Source organism: Parambassis ranga, chromosome 10 (genome assembly GCF_900634625.1).
Source record: "Parambassis ranga chromosome 10, fParRan2.1, whole genome shotgun sequence".
Taxonomy (NCBI): Eukaryota; Metazoa; Chordata; class Actinopteri; family Ambassidae; genus Parambassis; species Parambassis ranga.
The window spans coordinates 18,143,581-18,166,177 of NC_041031.1; the positions used below are offsets into that span (position 1 = coordinate 18,143,581).

A 22,597-nucleotide genomic window follows, 5' to 3' on the forward strand; every position below is an offset into this window, starting at 1 on the left:
GGAAAAGCATGTGAGCTCTCACTCTGACCTTATTTCTTGGTGCCTGTAATTCTGCTCTATTTAATTGGGTGTAGGATTGCACTCACCATCACCCTAAAACACAAATAATAATAATAATAAATACATTTGTAGAGCTGCACACAAGTCTGTGAGGTCTACATAGAAGCAGGGAATATCCTTACACCTGCATCCACAGTCAGTTGGCATCCAGTGGCCTTGAGGTACTGGATTGGGTGATCCATGCCTATAGTCCAGTTTGTGGCTGCCGGTAAACATTTTACTGTGTAAAAATATTAATTAAAAAAAATGAAACTGGAGTTTAAGGAAGCTGAGCTTCTGAGCTTTTTTGTATGAACTCCCATTTGTCTGTGTCACCCATCTTGAGGGATGTTTAAGCAGAGTGAATGAGCACCTTATCAACCAGAACAAGCACACTTATTTAGCTTAAAATCTAAGTTAAGCCCATTTTGACATATCATATATAGTCTATAGAATACAGAAATAAACACATGAGATATAGAAATACAACTATTAATAAGTAATTATGTGCATAACTCCAGGACTTCAGTGTTAGATTCCTAAATATAAAGCCAAATATCTGACATCCATTGACAAGCACTTTCAGCATAAAGTCAATGAAAGCCGCTGTTTTAAATTATATTCCTAATTATTTGGTGAAAAAAAGATTATAGCTAAAACAGTTATTTGTCTGGTATGAAACTTACTAAAATATATAAATGCAAGCACTTCACATACATTAATAAACTCTATAAAAAAAAGAAAAAGCAGGTGTGTGAGTGTGGTGGGTGTGTTTTTTGGTTAAATTTAGGGAGTGATCCATTTGGCTAATACACGATCTTTGTGTGGCTGCAGCAGCACTCAGCGCTCATGCCTGCTGTGGTGTCTGACTCCGGGAGGATGGACGGTGTGTCGTTGGGGTGAGTTGGCTCAGCGTTGGGGATTATTTAGTAAAGCTCTCATCCACACTGCTTCTACATCTGTTGGGTAACATTTTAGGCCACATGATCCACGGACCATAAATCAGACAGCTCCTTTCCAAAAACACACGGACTCAAGCTAGCTGTGTTGACTAGTTAGCTTCGGTGAGTTAGCTAGCATCGCTGGCTGCTCAGCTGATTGAGTCAAGTTGCTAACCAAAGTTAACATTTAAATGTTTAAGTTCTGTCATCGGGTCGTTGTTTACATACAGTGCAGTGACAACCTTAAAACTAGTTCTTTATACGACTGGAGTAATGTTTTATAGCGGTTAACGTTAGCTTTACAAGCTTATTTGGCAGTTAGGGTTAAATGATTAGCAGCGCTAAAGCTAGCCAGCTACTATTCTCTAAACAAACATCATATTTTGTTATAAATCATTTGTTGTTTGGAGTTGCTACTTATAAATATGAATCTGTGAGTTAACGGACTTGTGTTGAGGTATATTGAATTAGCATCCTGTGGATTGAAACGTTTTTATTTGTGGTTTTTAATTATCTGCGAGAACATATGGGTCATAAGTATAGGTCATAATGAGAGTTAAGAGATAACAGTACGCGGTGTAGACAGCCAGACACTCTTCTTCTTCTTTGTTTTCTTCTTCTTCTTCAAACACGTAGAACACGCAACAAGGCTTCCGCCGTCAGCCTGTTGTTTGGCTAATCTAATACACAAGAATCTGTTTGTAAATGTTTGATTATGGATACATATATATATGTTTATTGTCTGTGTAACACGTGTATTAACCCTTCACCAGTAAATACACATATTTCCTATAGTGGGAAGTTTAAAACACAACCATGCATTTATTTATGGCCTCAAAAACAAGTTATGTTAGAGCAGAAAAATATGATTCACATAGAATTTGTTAACTATTAAATGTAAACATAAAACATATACCTACACTCAACGCGGGGCTTGTGTCTGTAGCCCACTGAACTAATGGCCCACACTTTGTGTCCATTCACCACCTCTTGGGGACAGGGACATGCTGAACGTGTGGCTAGTTGTTAGCTTAGGTGTCACAAGATAAAGCATCAGACCAACAGACTGCAAAGAACACCGGAAGCTAAGGTGTCACGACTGTCTATGAAGAAGGCAGTACAGGGAGATGTGATTGGTTGGGGTTAGTTTTTCTCTCCTTCATCCAATCCCTTCCTGAATATGTTTTGAAGCGGCCTGCCCTTTTCCAAGAACAGTTTTCCAGCTGGTTCTGTGTAACAAACAATCTGGTGTGTCAGGTTAGGCTTCTTGCAGAAAGGACATCACTGTGCATGTTGTACTTTACAGATAATAATGTGTGATGTGACAATTTCGACAAGGCTGAGCTGGATGAGAAAAGACATTTTCTAATGCAATCAGAGTTTGGATGCATACTTTCTCCCTTTCATAATCAATGCAGCAATCATGACATGTTGAATGTTTTCTATGCTGCCAACAATTGTATCAATAGATACTGAATTCCTAAGGCACACGTGTATGATAATCTTGTAAAGTGGCATGTGAGAACCAGTGACAACCAAAGTATGCTTTCCACCATGCCAAAAAGTACGGTGGCCCTGAAGGTCAAAATGCAACAGATGAAGACATAAGGTAGGGACAACACTTCCTGTTTCTGATTGGATGGAACGTCATTTCCTGATCCTACTCAACTGTGACCGTGCACAAGTTTTAAATCATGTTGGGAAGAATGGAGGACGGGATGGCATTAATACAGGAATAGTTTAAAAGAGGAATGTGTTCTGACCATTCACAAAGCGTCATTTCTTGACTGGCAGCGAAACAACCAATCACATGGGCTTATATTTCAGCGTGGATTCTGTCCAATCAGAAACAAGGCGTGTGTCATTACCATTTCTGAAATGTCGCTGTGTTTTGACCTTAGTTTGGGACTAATGATAGGTATTAGTATTGTTATGAACAGAAATGAGTGTATTTTGAGAATTAATTGTATCCCAGTTACTGTCTCAGACCAGGTATTAGCCCATCCAACTGATGGGTCACCATCTATCTCCACTGATCCAGACACTCTGCCTCTCATGTCTTACCAGTCTGATGGCCGCACCGGCATCGCCGCGTCCAAACTGCACTACAGATTCAGAGGAGGACTCGGTGAATGGGGGTATGCTCACCTTCAACCAGACACACATGAGGAAAGCTTTCCAGCTGATGAATGACTTGAGAAGGTACATTTATTTTGAAATGTCTTCACAAAGCCTGTGTGGCCTGAGAGTGAAAAACCTACAATGAGCTTGAACATGTGAAATAATGGATGTTAAGAGTAAGGTTAAGGAAAGCTTAATTTGTCCTGCAATGGGGAAACAGCTTAAGATGTGAAGGGAAGTTCTTTTTTGTTTTATCATCCTTTGTAATGAGCATGTGATGTAATAATACCATCCATTTCTCTCTGCGTCACTCATCCACCAGTAAAAAGCTGCTGTGTGACGTACAGCTGGTGGCGGGTAATGTGGAGGTGCCAGCTCACAGGGTGGTCTTAGCTTCCTGTAGCGCCTACTTCTGTGCCATGTTTACAGGTATACACTTACACATCACTGTTTGTTGTCTGATGTGTGCATATGTGCTGCCCTGCTTAGCTATATGTTTCTGTCTGTGCAGGTGATATGAGTGAGAGCAAAGCTCATCAAGTGGAGATCAGAGACATGGATGGACAGACGCTCAGAAAACTAGTTGACTACATTTACACGGCAGAGATTGAGGTCACAGAGGACAATGTCCAGGTGAGAGTTTGTGATTGACAGTATTGAGGTCTGAGATGTTTTGATGTTAATTTTAAGCCTACATTTATATAAAATAGGATGTTGTGTTTTGCATTCAAAGTCTTCTGTTGGAAGATTGAGGAGGTAAACATGCAGCTGCCTGGGGACGATTTTAAAACTCTAGCTCAGTGCATTTTGTCACATTTGATTCCTTTTTAACCAGCTGAGTAATTACATTGAACACTGCTGCTTCCAGCTACAAGATTTGCAGCATTAGTCAGAACTTCCTTGTTTTTGAGAAGGAAACTGCTCTTTGTGTGAACTTTTGTTTTTGTTCAAGTCAGAATAACAACATGGCATGCTGATCCAAGACTCATATGAGGGGAAAATTACAGTTTTTTCTTTTTTTGTGCAGTGGAGAGGGTGGTGGTTTTTGACTTGTTTTTCCTTAAAGCAAGTAACTGTTATTGCAAACTTTTACAAACTACCCCTTTCAGGATAGACCTCTCCCGCAACTGTAAAATAACTTGTCTGAGGTTATTGAAATCTGCTTTTGAAAGCTTGGTCACTTTCAGACTTGAATCTTTCTTCTGAATTTTTGAATTTGAGGAGCAGATGTTTACCGCATCAGATGTAGGAGCTGGTAACGGTTACAAGCAGTGCTTTGCTGTGAAAGAATGGGATTAAGGCCTTGCTTATCTCACTGGTATTAACTCTTGATAGCTGCATGACTCCCAGCTTGATCCAGCTGCAGGCAGGATACTTCCTCTTATTATTAGTGCAGGAAGTGTGCACGGAGAGAGGCAGGAAATCCTCCTACTGTTAGCTGTGTGCCTGCCTGATTGGCTTATTTGTGGGTTGTGTAATGTGTGAATGTGTTTACTAAAAGACTTGATTTACTTTCTGTTTCTTCAAAGCAGTTGTATTCTATATATACAGTATGTGTTTGTCTTGCCCACAATTCTGTGTATGAGCGTGTGTGTGTGTGTCACAGCTGACAAAAGAGAGTGTCAGTGGGCCTGATGCTCACTTGTAGAGGACACAAGGCGTCGTGGCAGCTGTGCACAGGAAACGGAGGAGACCACAACAATACTCATCGGAGAATGAGCAATCCAGATAGGCAGGCAGACAGAGACGGTCTCACTGACCCAGTTAAGTTAATGTGCAGCAGAGCTTTAGCGGGAAGCCTTGTCTGTTAGCTTTAGGCTCTCAACTAACTGCTTATCAACACTGACAAAGAACAGCGCTGGATTAAAAAATGTGTTGCACTGCACCATCACTGGGCAGGATCCAGCTGCTGAAATGCATGGAAGATGCAGCCATGTTATAGTCGTATAGTTATACTGCATCAATTAATTAGTCAGTTGATAAATTACTTCATACAGAATTTCAATTTTCAGTTGCTTCTCTATGGAATGCTGTTCCATTTAAGAATTCATGTGTTTTTTATATTCCTAAATTTTTGGCTATATATAAGAAATTAACTACATTCCTACATGTTTGCAACACACAGCTGTTGTCGGATCTTTCCTTTAATCTGTCAGTCATTCTGTTACAGGTTCTGCTTCCTGCAGCCAGTCTCCTTCAACTGATGGATGTCCGTCAGGTTTGTTGTGAGTTCCTGCAGTCTCAGCTTCACCCTACCAACTGCCTTGGCATCAGAGCCTTCGCTGACCTGCATACATGCATGCAGCTTCTCAACCAGGCCCACGCATATGCTGGTAAGCTCTCTGCTGCTCACACAAGTCATCTTTGCTGCTGTGTGTGTGTGTGGTAGGTGGTGTAACTTTTATATAACAGATTTCCCTGCTTTTATTTCTGATTTTTGATTTTTAAAAATGCTTTGCATTTGGTTGTGTTGTTTTTGTGTCTCTCAGAGCAGCATTTCAGTGAGGTGGTGCAGGGTGAGGAGTTTCTGGGCCTTTCTCTGCAGCAGGTGTGCAGCCTCATCTCCAGCGACAAACTCACCGTCTCCACTGAGGAAAAGGTCAGGCTGCACTGTGGACACACAAAGTTAGACAGAAATCAAGACGCATCCGGTCTCTTCTTATAACAGAGATGTTAACTACAGGGAAAATGAGGACACTTCAGGTAGAGTGGGAGCTGGCAAACTTCTGCATCTGTACTAAAAATAGGTGAATCTTACTGCGCATGTGCAGTATGATTATCTGGAGCTGACAGCAGGCGTATTGTAGAGGGCGGCATGTCTGTCTCCAGTCAAAAGGAGTCTGATGAAGCAGCTGTGTGTCACCCTGCTGTCAGAGCAGCAGCAGTAAAGGAGACAAGGAAGCTGCATAGGGTCATACCCAACACAAAGTGTCAAACAGAATCTGTGATCATGTGTGGCAGTGTAGTGAGTGGATTTTCATTTTTTTTTTTTCAAATTTTGTGCCTGAACTTTATGACTGAAGTAAAAAAAAAGGGGGGGAAACATTGTGTGATCTTTGGTGTCACTGCTCGCTTCATCGCTGGGACAGCACAGGACAGAGTTACCACACTAACTCACAACTTCGATGAAAGGCCTAACTTTTAAACTGTGTCTTTGAAGTTTAAAGAGGCATGCATTTTGGCACTGGTATAACACATATTTATCTATATATATATATCCTTATTCATCCCAGACACTTACTTTAAAGGCCAAAGTAAATCCAGCATGGAACTAGCTTGTGAGTCTGGATGTGTGTTAAGTAATGAGTGCAGAGGCCTTGTGTGCACAGCAGGGGGGGTGCTCAGCCCCTCGTTTGCTCCAGTCGAGCTGCTCCACAGGCCTTCATGATGAGATCAAGTGTGAACGTGTGTTCTAATCTAATCAATGAATATGGAACAGCAGTTCAGACGGGTGCGGTGGGAAACACAGCGTTCTCACCTCTGTTATGTTGATTACCGCAGAGAGAGCTATCAATATCGGTATTTCACTAAGAAAGAATACAGTTCAAACATTTAAGTTCTCACATGAGCAATTTATTGCATACAGTGCTGACAAGTTACTGTATATTTTACTTGGCTTTATCAGGTCTTCTCTTCCTCACTGCTGTCTCACTCTCTTCTTCCTCTCTGTCTCAGGTGTTTGAAGCAATGATAACATGGATCAAACATGATAAGCCGGCTCGCCTCGAGTACATGCCAAGACTAATGGAGCATGTCAGACTTCCACTGCTGTCCAGAGATTACCTCGTACAGGTAAAAAGAAATTCTCTGTTGTGCTGCGCAGTCTGATCATCAGAACAGATCAGAACTGATGAAGCTGCTTCAGGAAACTTTACAAGTCCAGTTGCCTCGCTTCAAGGTTTTGAATGAAAATGACCTGGATGACTGAGAATCTTCATCAGCATGATGAATATTTCTTAGTAAATTAAACATGGTCCTTGTTGCAGATTGTCGAGGAAGAAGCTTTGATAAAGAACAACAACACCTGCAAAGACTTCCTCATTGAAGCGATGAAGTATCACCTGTTGCCAGCAGACCAGCGACACCTCATCAAGACAGACAGGACACGACCACGAACGCCAATCAGCATCCCAAAGGTACGCAATCATCAATACGCACTACTTATAGATAAATGTGCTCACACAATACAAAGCTCCTATATTTTATTTTAGTGTAACTGTTACTCTGTGTGGGTCTACAGGTGATGATTGTAGTTGGAGGTCAAGCTCCTAAAGCCATCCGCAGTGTGGAGTGTTACGACTTCCAGGAAGATCGCTGGTACCAAGTCGCTGACCTGCCCTCACGACGCTGCCGGGCCGGTCAGTTCATTTATGAATGTTTAAATATGTGGTGTTTATTGTGACACAATAAGAGAAACATACTGACACAGATAACATGGGATAAAAACACCTTGTTTCCCAGGTGTGGTTTCCATGGCAGGCTGCGTATATGCAGTTGGAGGCTTCAACAGTTCACTGCGGGAGCGAACGGTGGACATATACGATGGAGTGAGAGACCAGTGGAGCGCGGCAGCGAGTATGCAGGAGAGACGCAGCACGCTGGGAGCAGCTGTGTTAGGAGATTTACTGTACGCTGTGGGAGGCTTTAATGGAAGCATAGGTACACATTCACTCAGAATCTCAAAACACATTTTAAGATCTTTGTAAATTTAGAAAGTGCTTCTTGTGTTGGAAGATTAGCACACATCAAATCGCTCCTCGGGGGTGAGCTCCTTCTGTTTGGGCTTTAACTGCCTGACCTGACAAAGATATGAGAGGACGGAAAACATTTTAAGACTCATCAAAAGAGATAAAATAGGAGGTGAACTGCTAATGAATTTCCTCCGGGATTAATAAAGTTTTACCTTATCTTAATGGAGGAAGGGAAAATTAAACCAATAATGTGGGCCACATTTTTTTTTAGTTTGTCAACCCTTTTTTTTCCCCGTCACACTTTGCTTTATTATCTGACTGACGTGCCTTCTTTATTGCTGTGTGTGGGTGAGCAGATACTACTGCTAGTAGCAGAGCATATCTCCCTCCGTCTTCTGTACTCCTGTAAAAACAGTAAAAATGTCTGGACAAACATGAATTGTTGTTAACCAGGAGGCTATAATTCTAGTTTTTAATTATATATACTGTACCTCCACTCACCAGATTTTCCCTGTGTTCTGTTTCAGGTTTGTCCACAGTGGAGGCCTACAATTATAAAACCAATGAGTGGATATATGTGGCTTCCATGAACACCCGTCGCAGCAGTGTGGGAGTCGGGGTGGTTGATGGTAAGAAAATAAAATGTGTGTGTGACCTGAGCTGCAGAGTGCATGAAATACATGAAAACAAACATGACACCATGTATGTATTTATGTGTGCAGGTAAACTATATGCAGTGGGCGGCTATGATGGAGCTTCGCGTCAGTGTCTCAGCACAGTGGAAGAATATGACCCAGTGTCTGATCAGTGGTGCTACGTTGCTGACATGAGCACACGACGAAGTGGAGCAGGTACAAACGCACACACACAGAAACACAACAGCTTCTAATCAAACACACTGTAGATAAGGATGAAGCAGTATATGATGCTGTATTATACAGCAGTTTCATAAGATGCAACAGCACCCCCCGGTGGACTTTGTTTGAATTGTATTTGTAATATAATTGTTATTTTTTCAAGTAAACACAATTTATTAAATTTTCTAATGATTGTATGCATTTAGAAGAAATAAATTCTTTATGTTGTAATGTTTTATGTACAAAATGTTGAAAATGTTTGTTGTGTCTAGGTGTGGGTGTGCTCGGCGGCCAGCTGTATGCAGCAGGAGGACATGACGGTCCTCTGGTGAGAAAGAGTGTCGAGCTGTACGACCCACAGACCAACAGCTGGAGACTGGTGTGCGACATGAACATGTGCCGACGAAATGCAGGTCAGACACAAAACATCCAAATCTGGATGAGTGAAGACAGATAAGATGTTGTTAACCGTGTTGTGTTAATTGTGAAGGTGTGTGTGCCATTAACGGACTGCTGTACGTGATCGGAGGAGACGACGGGTCCTGTAACCTCTCCTCTGTAGAGTTCTATAACCCAGCCACAGACAAGTGGAGCCTCATTCCCACCAACATGAGCAACGGACGCAGCTATGCTGGTGAGTCACAGGGAGAAGTTAATGAGACACACGTTTGCTTGTTTGTAAAGACGTTTTCTCTCCCTGTCCACCATGTTCTCACTCCTTTAGGAGTAGCAGTCATTGACAAGCCGTTATGACCGGGGATCTCAGCAGCCACGTTCACAGAGACTCATACTGACGTCTGGACCTCAGAGAAGCAAAATGGAGGCGCCTAATATAAATATGGGACACCCTTAGTCTTCAGCTGACACCTTCACACAAGAAGTTTAAATTTCCTTGTGTTTTTAGGTGGGTTTGATAACCTGATTTTTTTTTTTTTTTTTTTACTGTCTCCCAGAGCTCTAATCTCTTTGCCATTGGAGCTCTGTGGGATCCTGACGTTAAAGGACACTGTTGCACTGGATAGTGGACTTACATGAGTTTTCCAAAATGCCAAGCACAGAACTAGCAGCTGTATCAGCTGTACGATGGAAGAACTTTGTAGTCATTAAGAACCAGACATAGACGGGCCAAATATGATTTTTGTTTTTATATGACAGGACTGGATCAATACTTTAAAACACCAGCTGACAAAAGCAATGTCTCCACCAACTGACTGCGCTGTTTCAGGCAATAATCTGCATGTTGCAACACTGACCTGTGACGGGCTGCTGCAGGAGCTTTTTTTTTTTTTTTTTTTTGTCTAACAGGTGCACTACAGGAGCCACTTTTTTTTCAAACCACTTGCCTCAGATTCATGTGCTGATCGGCAGGTGCTGCAGCTGCTGTAGGGTCTGAAATGCGCCTCAGATGCCGTCAAGTATTCGTTCTCACCCTCGAGAGCTGCAAGATCATATTTAAGAATGTAGAAAACATCTTATATGCAAGTAAAGTTTCATATTTAATATTGAGAACCACTGCTGTGGACTTTGTCAACACACTACTGATGCACTAATTGCTTGCACTGACTGATCCAGGCCGGCAGGCAGGCCGGCCATCTGATTGGCCAGCTGGACGTCTGGCCGTCTCTCTCACTCTCTGACTGAGACCTGCTGTCAAACGGACGGCTGCCCCCGCTGTCTGTCTGTTACTAACCTAACTCTACAGGAGCTTTTACATGGGCCAATAATTTCATCAGAAATTGTATAAAAAAATAATAATGTGCCAGTTACGATGAATGCTGGAGATGCTTTTATTGCTTTGTCGTCAGAGGGAGTCTGTCAAAATGCACTGTAGAAATATAACTGTAAAATTACATGTAAAAGATGCAGGTTTAAATTTTTTAACTTATTGTTTTGGTTCATTTGATCACATAGCATTTATCCATATCAGCCTAATAATGTCACGTCTGTGCCCTCCGTGTGGATGATGGTTGGTATATTTTAGCAGTTATTTAGTAAACTGACTGGTGCCATGACTTTGTAAAGAAAGAGATTTATGTTTTTTTTCTGTCTGATCTTCCAAAGATCGTAAAGTTACTGGACTAAGAAATAGAACCCTGTTTCCAGAATACGGTGTGGCTCTTTGTAAAATGTAATTTAAAAACTGACTGCAATATCTGCAAAATCATTGTATTGTTTTTAATCACTGACAGGGTTTAAAGTCGAAATATCACATGTTGAAACTGAGAAATGTCCTTTTTCTTTTTTTTTTTTTTAAAGAAAATAATTTTCAATTTAAAAATGTGTATAAAATTTCCTATTTGCCAAAATATTTTCCTTTTCTTCCTTCTTTGACAGTTTGAGGTCTCTGTTGTTATAGTTTGGCCTCTTAATCAATCAAAATCGAATGTTTTCATTGATTGACAGTTCTTATACTATCAATCCTGTACCTCATGGTCCCTCTCCTCTTAGGTCTGGAGGGTGCAGTGTGTGTCCAGGATTTCCCTCATGTCACCTTATATCTTTCTTATATAGCTTCAAAGAGGGCCGTGGTAATTCTGGATCTTGTCTTTGCCTGGTGAAGGTTTACTCTGTTTTTGAAGCAGGTCTGAAGATGAATATAAGTTCAATGTTGGTGTCCTTGTGCCTTATTGTCTCTACTGTTGTGAATCACGATGAAAGCAACAGATTTAATTTTACTTATCCATAAAATGTTGGACCGTCCACACAGGTTGGGAAGAGCTTCCAGAGTGTCAGTGTGTTTTAGCTCGTAAGTCATGATGAGAGGGACATGATGGAGGTTTTAATAGAAATTCAATGATGAGCACACGTGGAGTTTCCTGATTCAGAAGGCATTGTTCTTGCAGAACACTATAAGTAAGTTTTGTGTTTGTTTGTAAGCTGTCCAACAGCAGTATCTTCCCCAGCTATGCACCTGTGTCTAGTCTCTTCTGTACATGCCTTTGCTTTTTATTTTAGTGCCCTATGTTTATACCCTTATGCATGCAATGCTGCTGGTCCAATGTTCATACATTGATACATGAATTTCCCCTCAGAGATCAATAAAGTATTTATCTAGCTATCGTTTTCAGGCTCAGCAGGGGAGGTGGCACAGCAAGGACGAGCCAGATGTTGAACTTCCAACACTGAGGTTTGAGCCAAAACACCCACCATGACCCCAGGATCCACACAGCTGTCAGCTGGTCTCCTCTCAGCTGTTCTTCATCACTAATGTACTGCGCACCATTATAAATAACACCAACACCGTACAAGTGGCCTCCCCTCTCTGTCACATTGCACATGATTCTGTCCATCATTCTCAGGGCTGACTGTTGGAAGAGGAAGTGGTCCTGCAATGTCTCCTTCCCCAAGACCACCATGTCCGAGGACAGATTTGAGGCCATCTTTTGGTCTCTTTATCTTTCTGATGTCACAGAAGATTGTTAGAATTAAAGAGACAGAGACAGGTGTGCCTTATAATCATATATTTATTTATATATATTTATTTATATATATATATTTATTACACACACATACATCCCATTTCAGCCATTCAAATATCAGAATGTTCAACATATTAAGGACATTCCGTATATATTTCTATATACTTTTGTGTTTTTGGCTCCATTCATAACAAACCCTTGAACACTACACCGCTAACTGTGCATTCATACACAGCACTACACTTCCCACAAACCCCCAGCTGACGTGGGGGCGCACCTGTGCTCCTGTTTTGGTTCCGACCTGTTCATTCTTTTCACTGTTGTATGCGTCGCAATGCGTCACGTCTGCGTGCCCTTGCGTTGAGTATGAAACGGCGCAAAAAAAAAAAAAAAAAAAACGTAGGTGACGTCATCACCTACGTAACAGATGCTGTTTCAGTTAAAGCCTAAAAGCGTGCTCACAGTCAGACATTTAACTGGGACCAAGACGTTTGGTTTCGAGGAGTTTCACGCAGGAGACCCGTTTGGACGCGGCATTAATGACTCGGTCCAAACTCTGGAAGCCGGAACTCGCTTAGAGGTTAGTGGCGTCACTGCGCGCTACGTTAGCCGCTCAGCGCGGCTTAATTGTTGTCAGGTGTATTAGCTTGTTAGGCTAATTTTAAGCGCGTGCTAAGAGTGTTGGCCTGTTCCTGATGTTTATACCTTTTTATATACTTCAGTGTTTTAATTAAGTGGGCAAACTAAAGTGAGACAAACAGGTGAAGGTACACAACAACTGGTTTCCACCAGCACGGCACAATGATTCAGTCCAAACTCCAAAGAGGAGCTGAACCTCACAGACACCTCAGTTGATGTTGTGAATTGTTAGCTACGTTAGCCGCTAATGCTAATCAGCGCTGCTTAATTGTTGTCAGGTGTGTTAGCTTTTTAGGCTAATTTTAACCACGTTGGCCTGTTCCTGTCTTTTATACCATGATATAATGCCATGCTTTAATTAAGTTTAACGTGCATTAAACGGGGTGAAGCTGCACAGGTTCATGAAGCCCACAGGGCCCAGTTATTGATCCCATATTCTAGTTTTGTCTATAAATGAATGTCTGGTAATTAAGAAAAATAGGATTTAAACCACAACTCTGATCCACTAGTTAAGGGGTAATGTAAGTTTTTTTTTCATTTTGAGAATTTAAAATGGATAAAACCTTGAATATGTATGGGGTTAAAACTGCGCTCTCTCACAGGAGCTGCTCTGTTGGTGATTGAGTCTCATTTCAAGCCGTTTAGTTCACACTGTTTGCATGTTAGTGGCTTTTCAAAGTGGAGTTGGCAGCGTGGGGACGCATTATGTGGTAGGGCTGAACGATTTTAAGAATAAATTGAATTGCGATTTTTTTTTCTGGCAAATATTGCGATTTCGATTTCATCCACGATTTTTTTCAAATCATGTCAAACATGTTTCTGTGTAAATGACTTCAGGTAGCTACTCTGTCACTTCTCAAAAACTATCAGTAGATCTAAAAGTAAACTCTGATAACGTGCACTCAGTATTAGTTTTAATAAACATGAAAATTTAAATAACAATTACAGAACAAAATAAAGTGTTATTTCAAATAGGTTAAAAGAAGACTAATGTAGTTCTGTAAAGTATTATTCAACAGTCATTTAAACAGACTGAAGTGTGCCTCCTAAGGTTAAACAATAAATACAGTATTGAGACTTAAGTAACTCTTAAAGTTCAATGTGATTTAGAACAAATGATCAAACTTTCATGGGAATCATATCTAAGGACAAACGGAGCTGCTGCTGTCAGCTCTGTCCACCGTTTACTAGAGTCCTCATATGGAGCCTCTTCATCAAATGCCTGCGTTATTGTTTTGGTGACGTCATTAGCTGCTGCCTCTGTCTGCATCTGATGTACACACACACACACGCGACACACACACACGCGACACACACACACACACACACGCGCGACACACACACACGACACACGCGACACACACACGCGACACACACACACACAGGTGTAGAAGAGCTGCTGACGGCACAACAGCAGCGAACCTGAATATAAGGAGCTGGTAATGTTCAGAGAAGTGGGCGCGTACGTGCTCGTAGCATTTACACGCGGCCCTTCCACTGCGACTCACGTCGCGCGCGCACAGACACAGACACAGGCTTAGAAGACGCGCCGCTGCTGCCGGCAGAAACGGCACCGAACATAAAGGTGGAGTACGTTTTAGGGACCAGTTCCTCCGTTTTCTTTTCGTTTTCAGCCGTAGCATTTGACAAAACAAAACCTGATTCAGTTAGGAGCAGTGCAAAAAATCGCGGCTTTGACGATCTCAAAATCGCGTCATCTGAGATCGCGATTTTCGGTCTAAAACGATAGATCGTTCAGCCCTATTATGTGGCATTCCCAGTCTTAACAGGTTTTGAAATGACTAGGACTACACGTTTGCAGTTAGGTGGTGATCAGTTCACACTACTCGACTTCATCCAGAACCGACCCAAGAAATCCAAACATGTTTGAGTGCAACTGAGGTTGGGTCTGTTTCCCCTCACACTAAAGCCGGGCATACACTGCGTTTTTTGGTCCGAATTTGACCCGAATTTTGAGTTGTACGATTTGTTTGTTTTTTTGTTTTTTGTTTTTTTTTGGTCGGGCCGAATTTCAGCTTTGTCGTACGTCTTTAATCGTGCAGTGTACTGGGGCTCACTAGAGGCGATTAACGTCGCACAAACAATGATTTTCTGACATGTTGATATGTTGATGTTTGATATTTTTGTCGGCCCTCGTGAGAGTATCGCACAGATTAAGCAGAGATACGGCCCGATGTCTGTGTTTTTCCCCCACTGCGCATACGTTTGCCGAACACGCTCAACGTCACTGCGCCTACACGCAATCGTTTCAGATGATAACAAACATGGTGACGCCCACCTGGCATTGGACAGAATTGATGTAGGCTATATTTGATGAGCTGAGGCAGCAACACGCAGCTGACTTTGATTTTTTCCTTTGAAACAGCAACAGCTCCGGGTTATACGTGTTTAATTTCTGGTTCAATGTGATCACCTTAGTGCCTGAAGTCGCGTGTAGTGTGAGCAGCAACGTCGCAGCCGACCATTGCACCGTACAGTGTGTGCACATAAATCGTGAGCTGTGACTTGACATTGCATGTGTGTTATTCGTACTGTGTGAATTGGTGTTAAACACAGACTTCCCCAAAATCGCAGTGTATTTTAGGCTTAACAGATTGTGGTGCCCAACTACATAGGGCGTCTGTCCACAACTAGTGCAGACTTTGCCTGACATGGAATCATGGGTAAAATCGTGTAGTGTGTCCCCAGTTTAAGACTCTCTGATACTTTACATTTAACTAGTAGGAAGAAGTTTTGGTTTCCACAAGCTTCAGACATCTTAACAGGCTTTTCTCTCTACCACAGGTGAGGACATCGGACGCGGGAGCTCTACGGTGCTCGAGACGTTTGGACACTGTCCAAACCCTGAAGGGAAGCTCTCATCTAAAGGTTAGTCATGCACTATTTGCAAGCTATGTTAGCCACTAATGCTACTAAATGTTGTCAGGTGTGTTTTTAGGCTAATATTAAAAATTTATTGAAAATAAGACACTTGCATTAAAAAATCTTATAACATCCGTTAAATGACAATCTTCAGATTTCTGTCATTCTTTTTTTTGACAGTTTGGTTTTTAGGCTGTGACTTCTTTTGAGTCACTATTTTAGCGCAGAGGGGCGGGGCTTGTACTGAATTATTAAACTAAACTTAAAATGGCTTTACTTAAACTTTAAATACTATTGCTCTGCATCAGGTTTAAGGTTAATTTAATCGTCTGCTTGACAGATTTTCGGTGGTGCTTCATATTTCTAAAAGCTTTGTTTTTTTGTGTTTTTAGGCTGATCTACAAGCAAGCAAATCAACAACCAGTAAGACGGAGGTGTTCTATATTATCTATCTCTTGGTTTTTCCTGGCTGCCATGCCAAATCTTTTCTTTTCAACAACTTTTCTCTAATTTTCTCATATTTATGATCTTGATTGTGACTAAAAAAATATGTCAATTCTTTGAATATGTTAACATATGATATCAATTTAAATGTTAGATCAATCCTTTGCGTCATTTTGTTTTAAATAAGTGGAAGATTATCTTGGTGACCTATAGAAGATGAGCGCCATTTTGAGATCTGCCCTGCCTTCATCCATTAGTCCAGTGTGGTCACCAATTGTGTACGTTATTGCGTTGACTATGTCAAGTGTAGGTGTACATTTTATCTGCCTGAAGATCTTCAACCAGTAAGTAACCAGTGGTCCTTTTTTTATTATTCTGGGTGGGGGTTGTGGCCCCATTCCTAAGCTTTCGGCCGCCATGCCATTCGCCTCTATCCCTTTTTCTATCTCCATCTCCCCCTCTCCTATTATGATAGGTCATTAGTCCGTCCAATTTATATTTTAGTATAGTCTGTATAAGTAAGAGCTCTAATCAAATGTTCATTAATGTGTTACTGGGGGCCCATTTCACAAAGCAGGTTTGGTAGTTTTTAGGTTCAATATTTGATACTCGCCCTCCTCACACACATAACTGCAGTTTGCTGAACCTTCTTCATGAAATGGGCCCTGATCTCTTGCTGTCCTCTCTGTCTGTCATGGCCTCTGTGCCTGTTTCTGAACTTTTATTTTCTCGCTTTTCCTGCTCACATACTCACACAAACCTTGTAAAGTTATCTTTGAGAGCACCATGTTGTGTAGTTTAAATCTCTATGAAAACGAAACTACCCAAATTGGTTGTCATGGATAGCTGCACAAGAAACCCCTCTCCTACAAACACACACACTCACATCCACATTGTCTAACACGATGACATGTATTTCTTGTAGTGAAATCTCCGAAAGGTAAGACCAAGTTTTTATTTTTATTTATTTTTTTCCCTTGGCTGCCTTGTCAGTCCCTCCCTTGAAGTGATGTAACTGATCTGTTTTAAAGAATGACTCCTATATTTAGTCTTTGACAAATTTGACTGGACAAATTTGAAGCGATATTTCATTTTAAACATTTAATGAATTTGACTGGCGGCGAAGGCGTGAAGAAGAGAAGAAGGCTTTCAAGATCCAAAAACAACTGACTGGACAAATTTGAAGAAGAATTTCATTTTAAACATTTCACAAATTTGACTGGCGGCGAAAAAGCGTGAAGAAGAGAAGAAGGCTTTCAAGATCCAAAAACAACTGACTGGACAAATTTGAAGAAGAATTTCATTTTAAACATTTCACAAATTTGACTGGCGGCGAAAAAGCGTGAAGAAGAGAAGATGGCTTTCAAGATCCAAAAAGGTTTGTAAATTATGTGAAACTTTGAACTTCAGTGTATTCAGTTCAAATTACCTAGTAACATTTGCATCTTGTGTCTGAGATGAGGCCATGATGTCTGGATCTCCTGGAGTCGTTCCTTCATTCAGGGGGATGAAGAACTGGTGAGTAAGCTTGGCTGAATTACTCGATGTATAAGCTCACCAGATAAACCTGATGTTTGTTCTTGTTCCTTTTTTGTTTTTCAGTCACATTCAGTTCCAACATTGGACACATGCTCAGACTGCTGCAGTGACTTGGAGTAAGTTTAATGCCATTTTGAACAGTTGCTTCAAATAAGCAGTAAAATTCTTCCCACTGTGCTGCTCTCAGGCCACCAGAGGGCAGCGCAAATTTGCAGTTGCACTGTAATATTTACAGTTGGTGGCAGTGTCCCTGACTATTATGTTTGTCACAGACCTACAAAGGCACTGACTGTGTGCACTTTGTGGGAGGTCTGGAGAAACAGAGTACAGAACTGAACAAGGAGCTTAAGTGTGGTTTATTGTAGAATGAAGTAAAAAGTTCTGAGAGTTGACCTTCAACAGAGCAGGCAGTTTGGGTTTGTCTGCCTGTGCTTTCACTAAAGAGCTGCTTCTCCAAACAACAACTTGGATCCTGACTGTGGAGGAGGCATGTATGTCAAGTTACTGGTAGGCTTGTAATAAAAGGTTAAATGTATGTAATGTTGTCATCAAGAGTTTGTTAAATGTAAGAGTGAGTCAAAACATTAGGACAAGAGCTTAAATGTTTCTGTAACGTGCAACACAATAACAAGAATAAACATGCAGTAGTCTTATACAAGGTAATGACCAAAACACAGTTAGTCTGGGTCCAACTCCTGCAGGTAAGCTTAATTGTAAATGAAGAAGGTAGGGAGCAGCAGCTGGGGATGTCAGACGGTGATCATGGTCATCCTGTGGAGGTGAGCAGAGCAGCCAGCTCCAGATGGCCATCGAGGTTTGTATGCACACATTTTGACACAATAACAATCCATTGATCACTGTAGTGTTGGAAGGGACTGATTTCAGGCTGCCTGTCATGGAAGAGACGAACGAGGACGCTGTGACTGGTGAGTGACGGCTGCTGACGTCAGACGGTGACACTCACAGGGCTTGATGGCTGTATGCCTGTGGTCATCTGTAAGTGTCTCATGGTCACTCTGTTTCTTCTCTTCGACATGCACATTTTTACCCCTTTTAGATGATCTCCAGTATCATCAGACCTCTAAAAGCACTGGAAGTCCTGAAGGACCTTCTTGCTGTTGGACAGTGATCATCCTGCTCCTGTGGAGGTGAGTAGAGCCACCAGCTTCAGATGGCCATCAAGGATTGTATGCACACATTATGACCTAACAATCTATCCATTGATGTAGTGTGTGGAAGAGAGGAACGAGGACGCTGTGACTGGTGTGAGCGACGGCTGCTGACTTCAGACGGTGAGTTACAGTGACACTTAAATGAACACACACAGTGAAACTGCTTGTTTTGCTTGTTGAAATTTTGAACAGGTTGTAGAATGGTTAAAGGGTGAATTACATCTCTGTAATTCAAGAAAACCTCTGCATTGTCAGAGGTTTGTCAGAGGAACAGGTGTGGATGGGTTCACTGAATTGTGTAATACAATCTGGTCGTTCTGTCGTGGGTTTGTTTCCACAAGAGGAACCAAAGAGAAGCATGAAACATGGTTCAAGGCAAAAATGTTTAATGGAGAATTTAACAACAAAGTGGGTATTGAAAGTCAAAGGGTGTGTATGAAAATGAAGGTGTCTGAGTGTGATGCTGGAACATCCAAGGTAATACACAAAACTGATAGTAAATGTTCAAAGGTACAAAAACTGAAGTGTGTAATGGTTTCTGTATGATACCAAGGGGAATCATGAAATATGGTTCAAAGAGAAGAGTGCTGAAAATACCATTAAGTGGTTATAACAAATGAAAGCGTGTCTGAAATCAGGGTGTTCAAAACAAAAAGGATGGTTATTGGTGCAGGAGCTGTACCTGCCATCTAATGTGAGGTTTTCCAAACTGTTTTAATCTCCAGCACTGATGGAGAGCTGTTGTCCATCATACAAGTGCTGTGACTGTGATGGTCTATGACACACAGGTGAATAAATGTGTGGTCACTGGTGGAACACTGCACAGGTGCTTGTTATATTTGAACAGGGTGCAGAACGGTTGAAAGATGAACTTTAAAGACCGCTCATTCAATGAAAACTAACACAAGGCTTAATAAATGTTCAGAGGTACAAACGGGTTGTGATGGGTTCACCAAGTAATGAAATCAGGTGTTTGCATGACTGTGTTGGGTTTTTTTGCCAAGAGATCATGACATATGGTTCAAATGATTAATGAAGAATTTGCTGGAAATACAAATAAGTGGTTATACCAAATGAAAGTGTGTCTGAAATCATGGTGTTGGTGAAATATGGTTCAAAGCAAAAATGACGATTAATGGTGAACTGAATGAAAAATACTAAGTGGGTTTATTGACAATGAAAGGGTGTGTCTGTGTCTTCACATGTGGACACACAGGGACCAGAGATGCAGGCCTTCATTTCTGTGTCAAACAAAGGACATGAAGTGATATGGACGCTCCTCTAGGTAGCTCGGTTTCGTTCTGCTCGGAAAGCCTCATGCTAAGGTTGGATGTTACTTAAAGGTATTTTAATTTGAAAACAGTGAGGCAGGATGGCCTTTAACGTATTCTGTTGGAGTGTGAAGTGGTCAGTCGGAAATGATTATCTGCTCTGTCCCAATCAAGCTTGTTTTACATGTTGAACAACCACTGTAACTTATTTCTGAGGAACAGCTGCAGCGAGCAAGTTGAAAACTCTGGTACATGCCTCACCATGGTGTCTACCATCCCAGGAAGGACTCACTGCAAGTACCGTTTCTCACTACAATTCAAGGCGCATTGTTGATCCAAACCTCACCAGTCCTCTGCTTGGAGTCCTTGTTCAGTTCAGAGAGCAGCCTGTGGCCTTTGTGGATGAAATGCAGGCTGTTATAACAGGTGAAGACGGAGGGAATGTGGAATGTTGTCTTGGCTCCCAGTGGATGTAAGGCTGAAGGAAGAGCTACAGCTTGTGTGACAGTTTTGGACACACAGGACGTCTGTTCTGAAATATATTAACAAGGACGAGCGACTTCAAACATTTGTTGCCAGCAGGATCTCCCTTGTCAGAGATGCATCAAGCCTTTCTCAGTGGCGACTCAGTGGCGACACATTGGCTCCAAAGATAATCCAGCTGATGTTGTATACAGAGGACTGAAAGTCTTGAATTTTTAAAGAAACAAAGTTGGACTCAAAGTGTCCAGGCTTGCTTTTGATGGCTCGGAAGGATTGGCCAGAAAACCTTCTTGGTGAGGATGCAGTGCATGGAAATTACCTGGAGGTGAAAAGGGATGTTTCTCTGAAGTCATTGATTTCTTTTAGGTTGGAGGAGACTTGAGGTGTCTGCTGCTGGTTTTCCAAGCCTGAAAACATTTCTGATGGAGCGCCGTCATCAGATGTTGAAGACTTTCTGCAATCACAATCTCAACTACCACTTTATTGGGAGCACAGTTGGCTCTCATTTAAGGGTAGCAACAAGGTTTTCAGAGGTTTTTTTTTTGTCTGCGGTCTGGATGTGGGACAGTCAGCTGGATCACTGGACTCTTCATTTTTCCTGTGCAGGAAACAAAGTGACAGACATGCATTCTTGGATCCTGATGGTTTGGCTACTTTCTGCTCAGAAAACCTCATGCAAATGTTGAATATTACCGGAAACATTTCATTTTAAACTCCCATACTCCATATCGGGGTTGGAAGTGGGCAGTTTGGATGGAAATTATTTTTATTTGATTTCACTGAGGACAAGCGTCTCCACGTCTATTGCCACGATCTCTGCCATCAGAGACCTCTCAAGCTCAATGGCAACACATTGGCTGCAAAGATAATCCAGCTGATGTTGTATTCAGATGTCTAAAGGTTTGAGTGTTTAAAGAACCAAACTAGGATTTCATGGTCCTGAATTTCTTGAGGATGCAGTGCATGCAAATGTTTTGTTTTTGAGGAGACTTTATTTGAACCAGCCAGCAGCCTCTGTGGATGAAATACAGGCTGTTTCACCAGGTGAAGGTGGAGGAAGAGGACAGAGGTTTTCTTTGCTTTCTGCGTCGGCCAATGGGAGGTTGGCCTGTGAGGAGTACAGAACGACCGTGCACCTACTTGGAGCCGATTCATTCCCCAGTCGTGCTAATCATGTGCTAAGGAGAACCACAGTTGACAGCAGCTTGGATCTTTCTGCTGGAAAGAGTTCAAGCTGTCAGGAAATTTTTATGGCTATTCAGATGTTACAAGAATCATTGGGGTCCATTTTTATCACCTTTACCTCTTATTTGTCATTCTCCCTTTTGCTCTTTTCTCCCTCACAGACTTGACATCACAGGCTCAGTGCGTGGTGTGCAGTGAGTGGCTCGGCTCTGCCAATTGCCGGACCAATCCACAGGAGATTCTTAAAGTTGATGCCAGCGGAGCTTCACTTGTCATGCTGTGGCTGACGGCTCATTCTTATGTCTGCAATTTCGTAATGCCTTTGTAAAGTTTTAGTTCTGCTAAACTGTCTTTGTCTTTTCTTCTGCCTGCTCTGTCCCTGTTAAGGGCTTCATACAGTGTGCTCTGTGTTAATTTTTTTTCCCTAATATTCAATCTGTATCTCTTTATTTTATCAGGTCTGGCTCCTTAACTTGTGTCTTGGACTAGTTGGTGATTGTGGCATGCTGTAGCATGTCGAGCTAATCACCTGTGTGAAAGGTTTGAAACCAAGAGATCTACTCGAGTACTGGAATGAACTGGGTGGATGTTACCCTTTGACCTAAATGTCTTATAACATTCAAAGAGTATTTCTATTTATTTTATATGTGCGTTGTTCAAATGCACGATAAAAAGGAATCCTAACCTAAAACAGCCTGAAGTGCTTATGACCTGCCTGCCGCTGGTTCTCAGGCAGATTCAAAGGGACCTGTTGACTGAGGTGTTAACAGGTGTGTGTTATCCATAAGAGTCTCCAGGACTGAAAGGAGGCTAGTCCAGACATTCTGGACAGTGATCTGATGTGTGTGTTGAAGACAAGTTTTCCCCACAGTTGTTGCCTGTGAGGAAGCAGATACTACCTCCTGTACTAACT

At 41.8% G+C, this 22,597-nt stretch overlaps 1 protein-coding gene and 1 long non-coding RNA gene across 3 annotated transcripts; both read left to right on the plus strand.

Annotated features, from left to right (window-relative positions):
* The first annotated feature begins 856 nt into the window (after positions 1–856).
* On the plus strand, positions 857–10,949 carry klhl3 (kelch-like family member 3). Of its 2 annotated transcripts, none has more exons than XM_028416774.1 (15): positions 857–938; positions 3,048–3,182; positions 3,424–3,530; positions 3,613–3,734; positions 5,272–5,434; positions 5,591–5,700; positions 6,777–6,893; positions 7,088–7,237; positions 7,342–7,459; positions 7,563–7,760; positions 8,320–8,421; positions 8,515–8,643; positions 8,922–9,062; positions 9,140–9,283; positions 9,374–10,949. In XM_028416774.1, exons 1-15 carry the CDS (start codon positions 889–891, stop codon positions 9,400–9,402), a joined length of 1,815 nt encoding a protein of 604 aa, XP_028272575.1. In that variant the 5' UTR covers positions 857–888; the 3' UTR covers positions 9,403–10,949. The 2 variants fall into 2 exon arrangements, with proteins under 2 accessions (XP_028272575.1, XP_028272576.1); XM_028416775.1 differs by lacking the exon at positions 857–938 and adding an exon at positions 1,036–1,103.
* A 1,589-nt stretch (positions 10,950–12,538) lies between these two features.
* LOC114442791 (uncharacterized) lies at positions 12,539–16,069 on the plus strand. Its single transcript, XR_003671376.1, has 3 exons — positions 12,539–12,648; positions 15,513–15,596; positions 15,983–16,069. It is a non-coding gene; the product is annotated as an uncharacterized LOC114442791 (long non-coding RNA).
* The last annotated feature ends 6,528 nt before the right edge of the window (positions 16,070–22,597 follow it).

What these genes read in the sequence shown, in the direction of transcription:
- klhl3 (XM_028416774.1), top strand. Translation starts at nt 889, where the DNA reads ATGCCTGCTGTGGTGTCTGACTCCGGGAGGATGGACGGTGTGTCGTTG. An exon ending in CGCCAATCAGCATCCCAAAG is followed by an intron (nt 7,238 to 7,341) that starts GTACGCAATCAT and finishes GTGGGTCTACAG; the next exon opens with GTGATGATTGTAGTTGGAGG. An exon ending in CACACGACGAAGTGGAGCAG is followed by an intron (nt 8,644 to 8,921) that starts GTACAAACGCAC and finishes TGTTGTGTCTAG; the next exon opens with GTGTGGGTGTGCTCGGCGGC.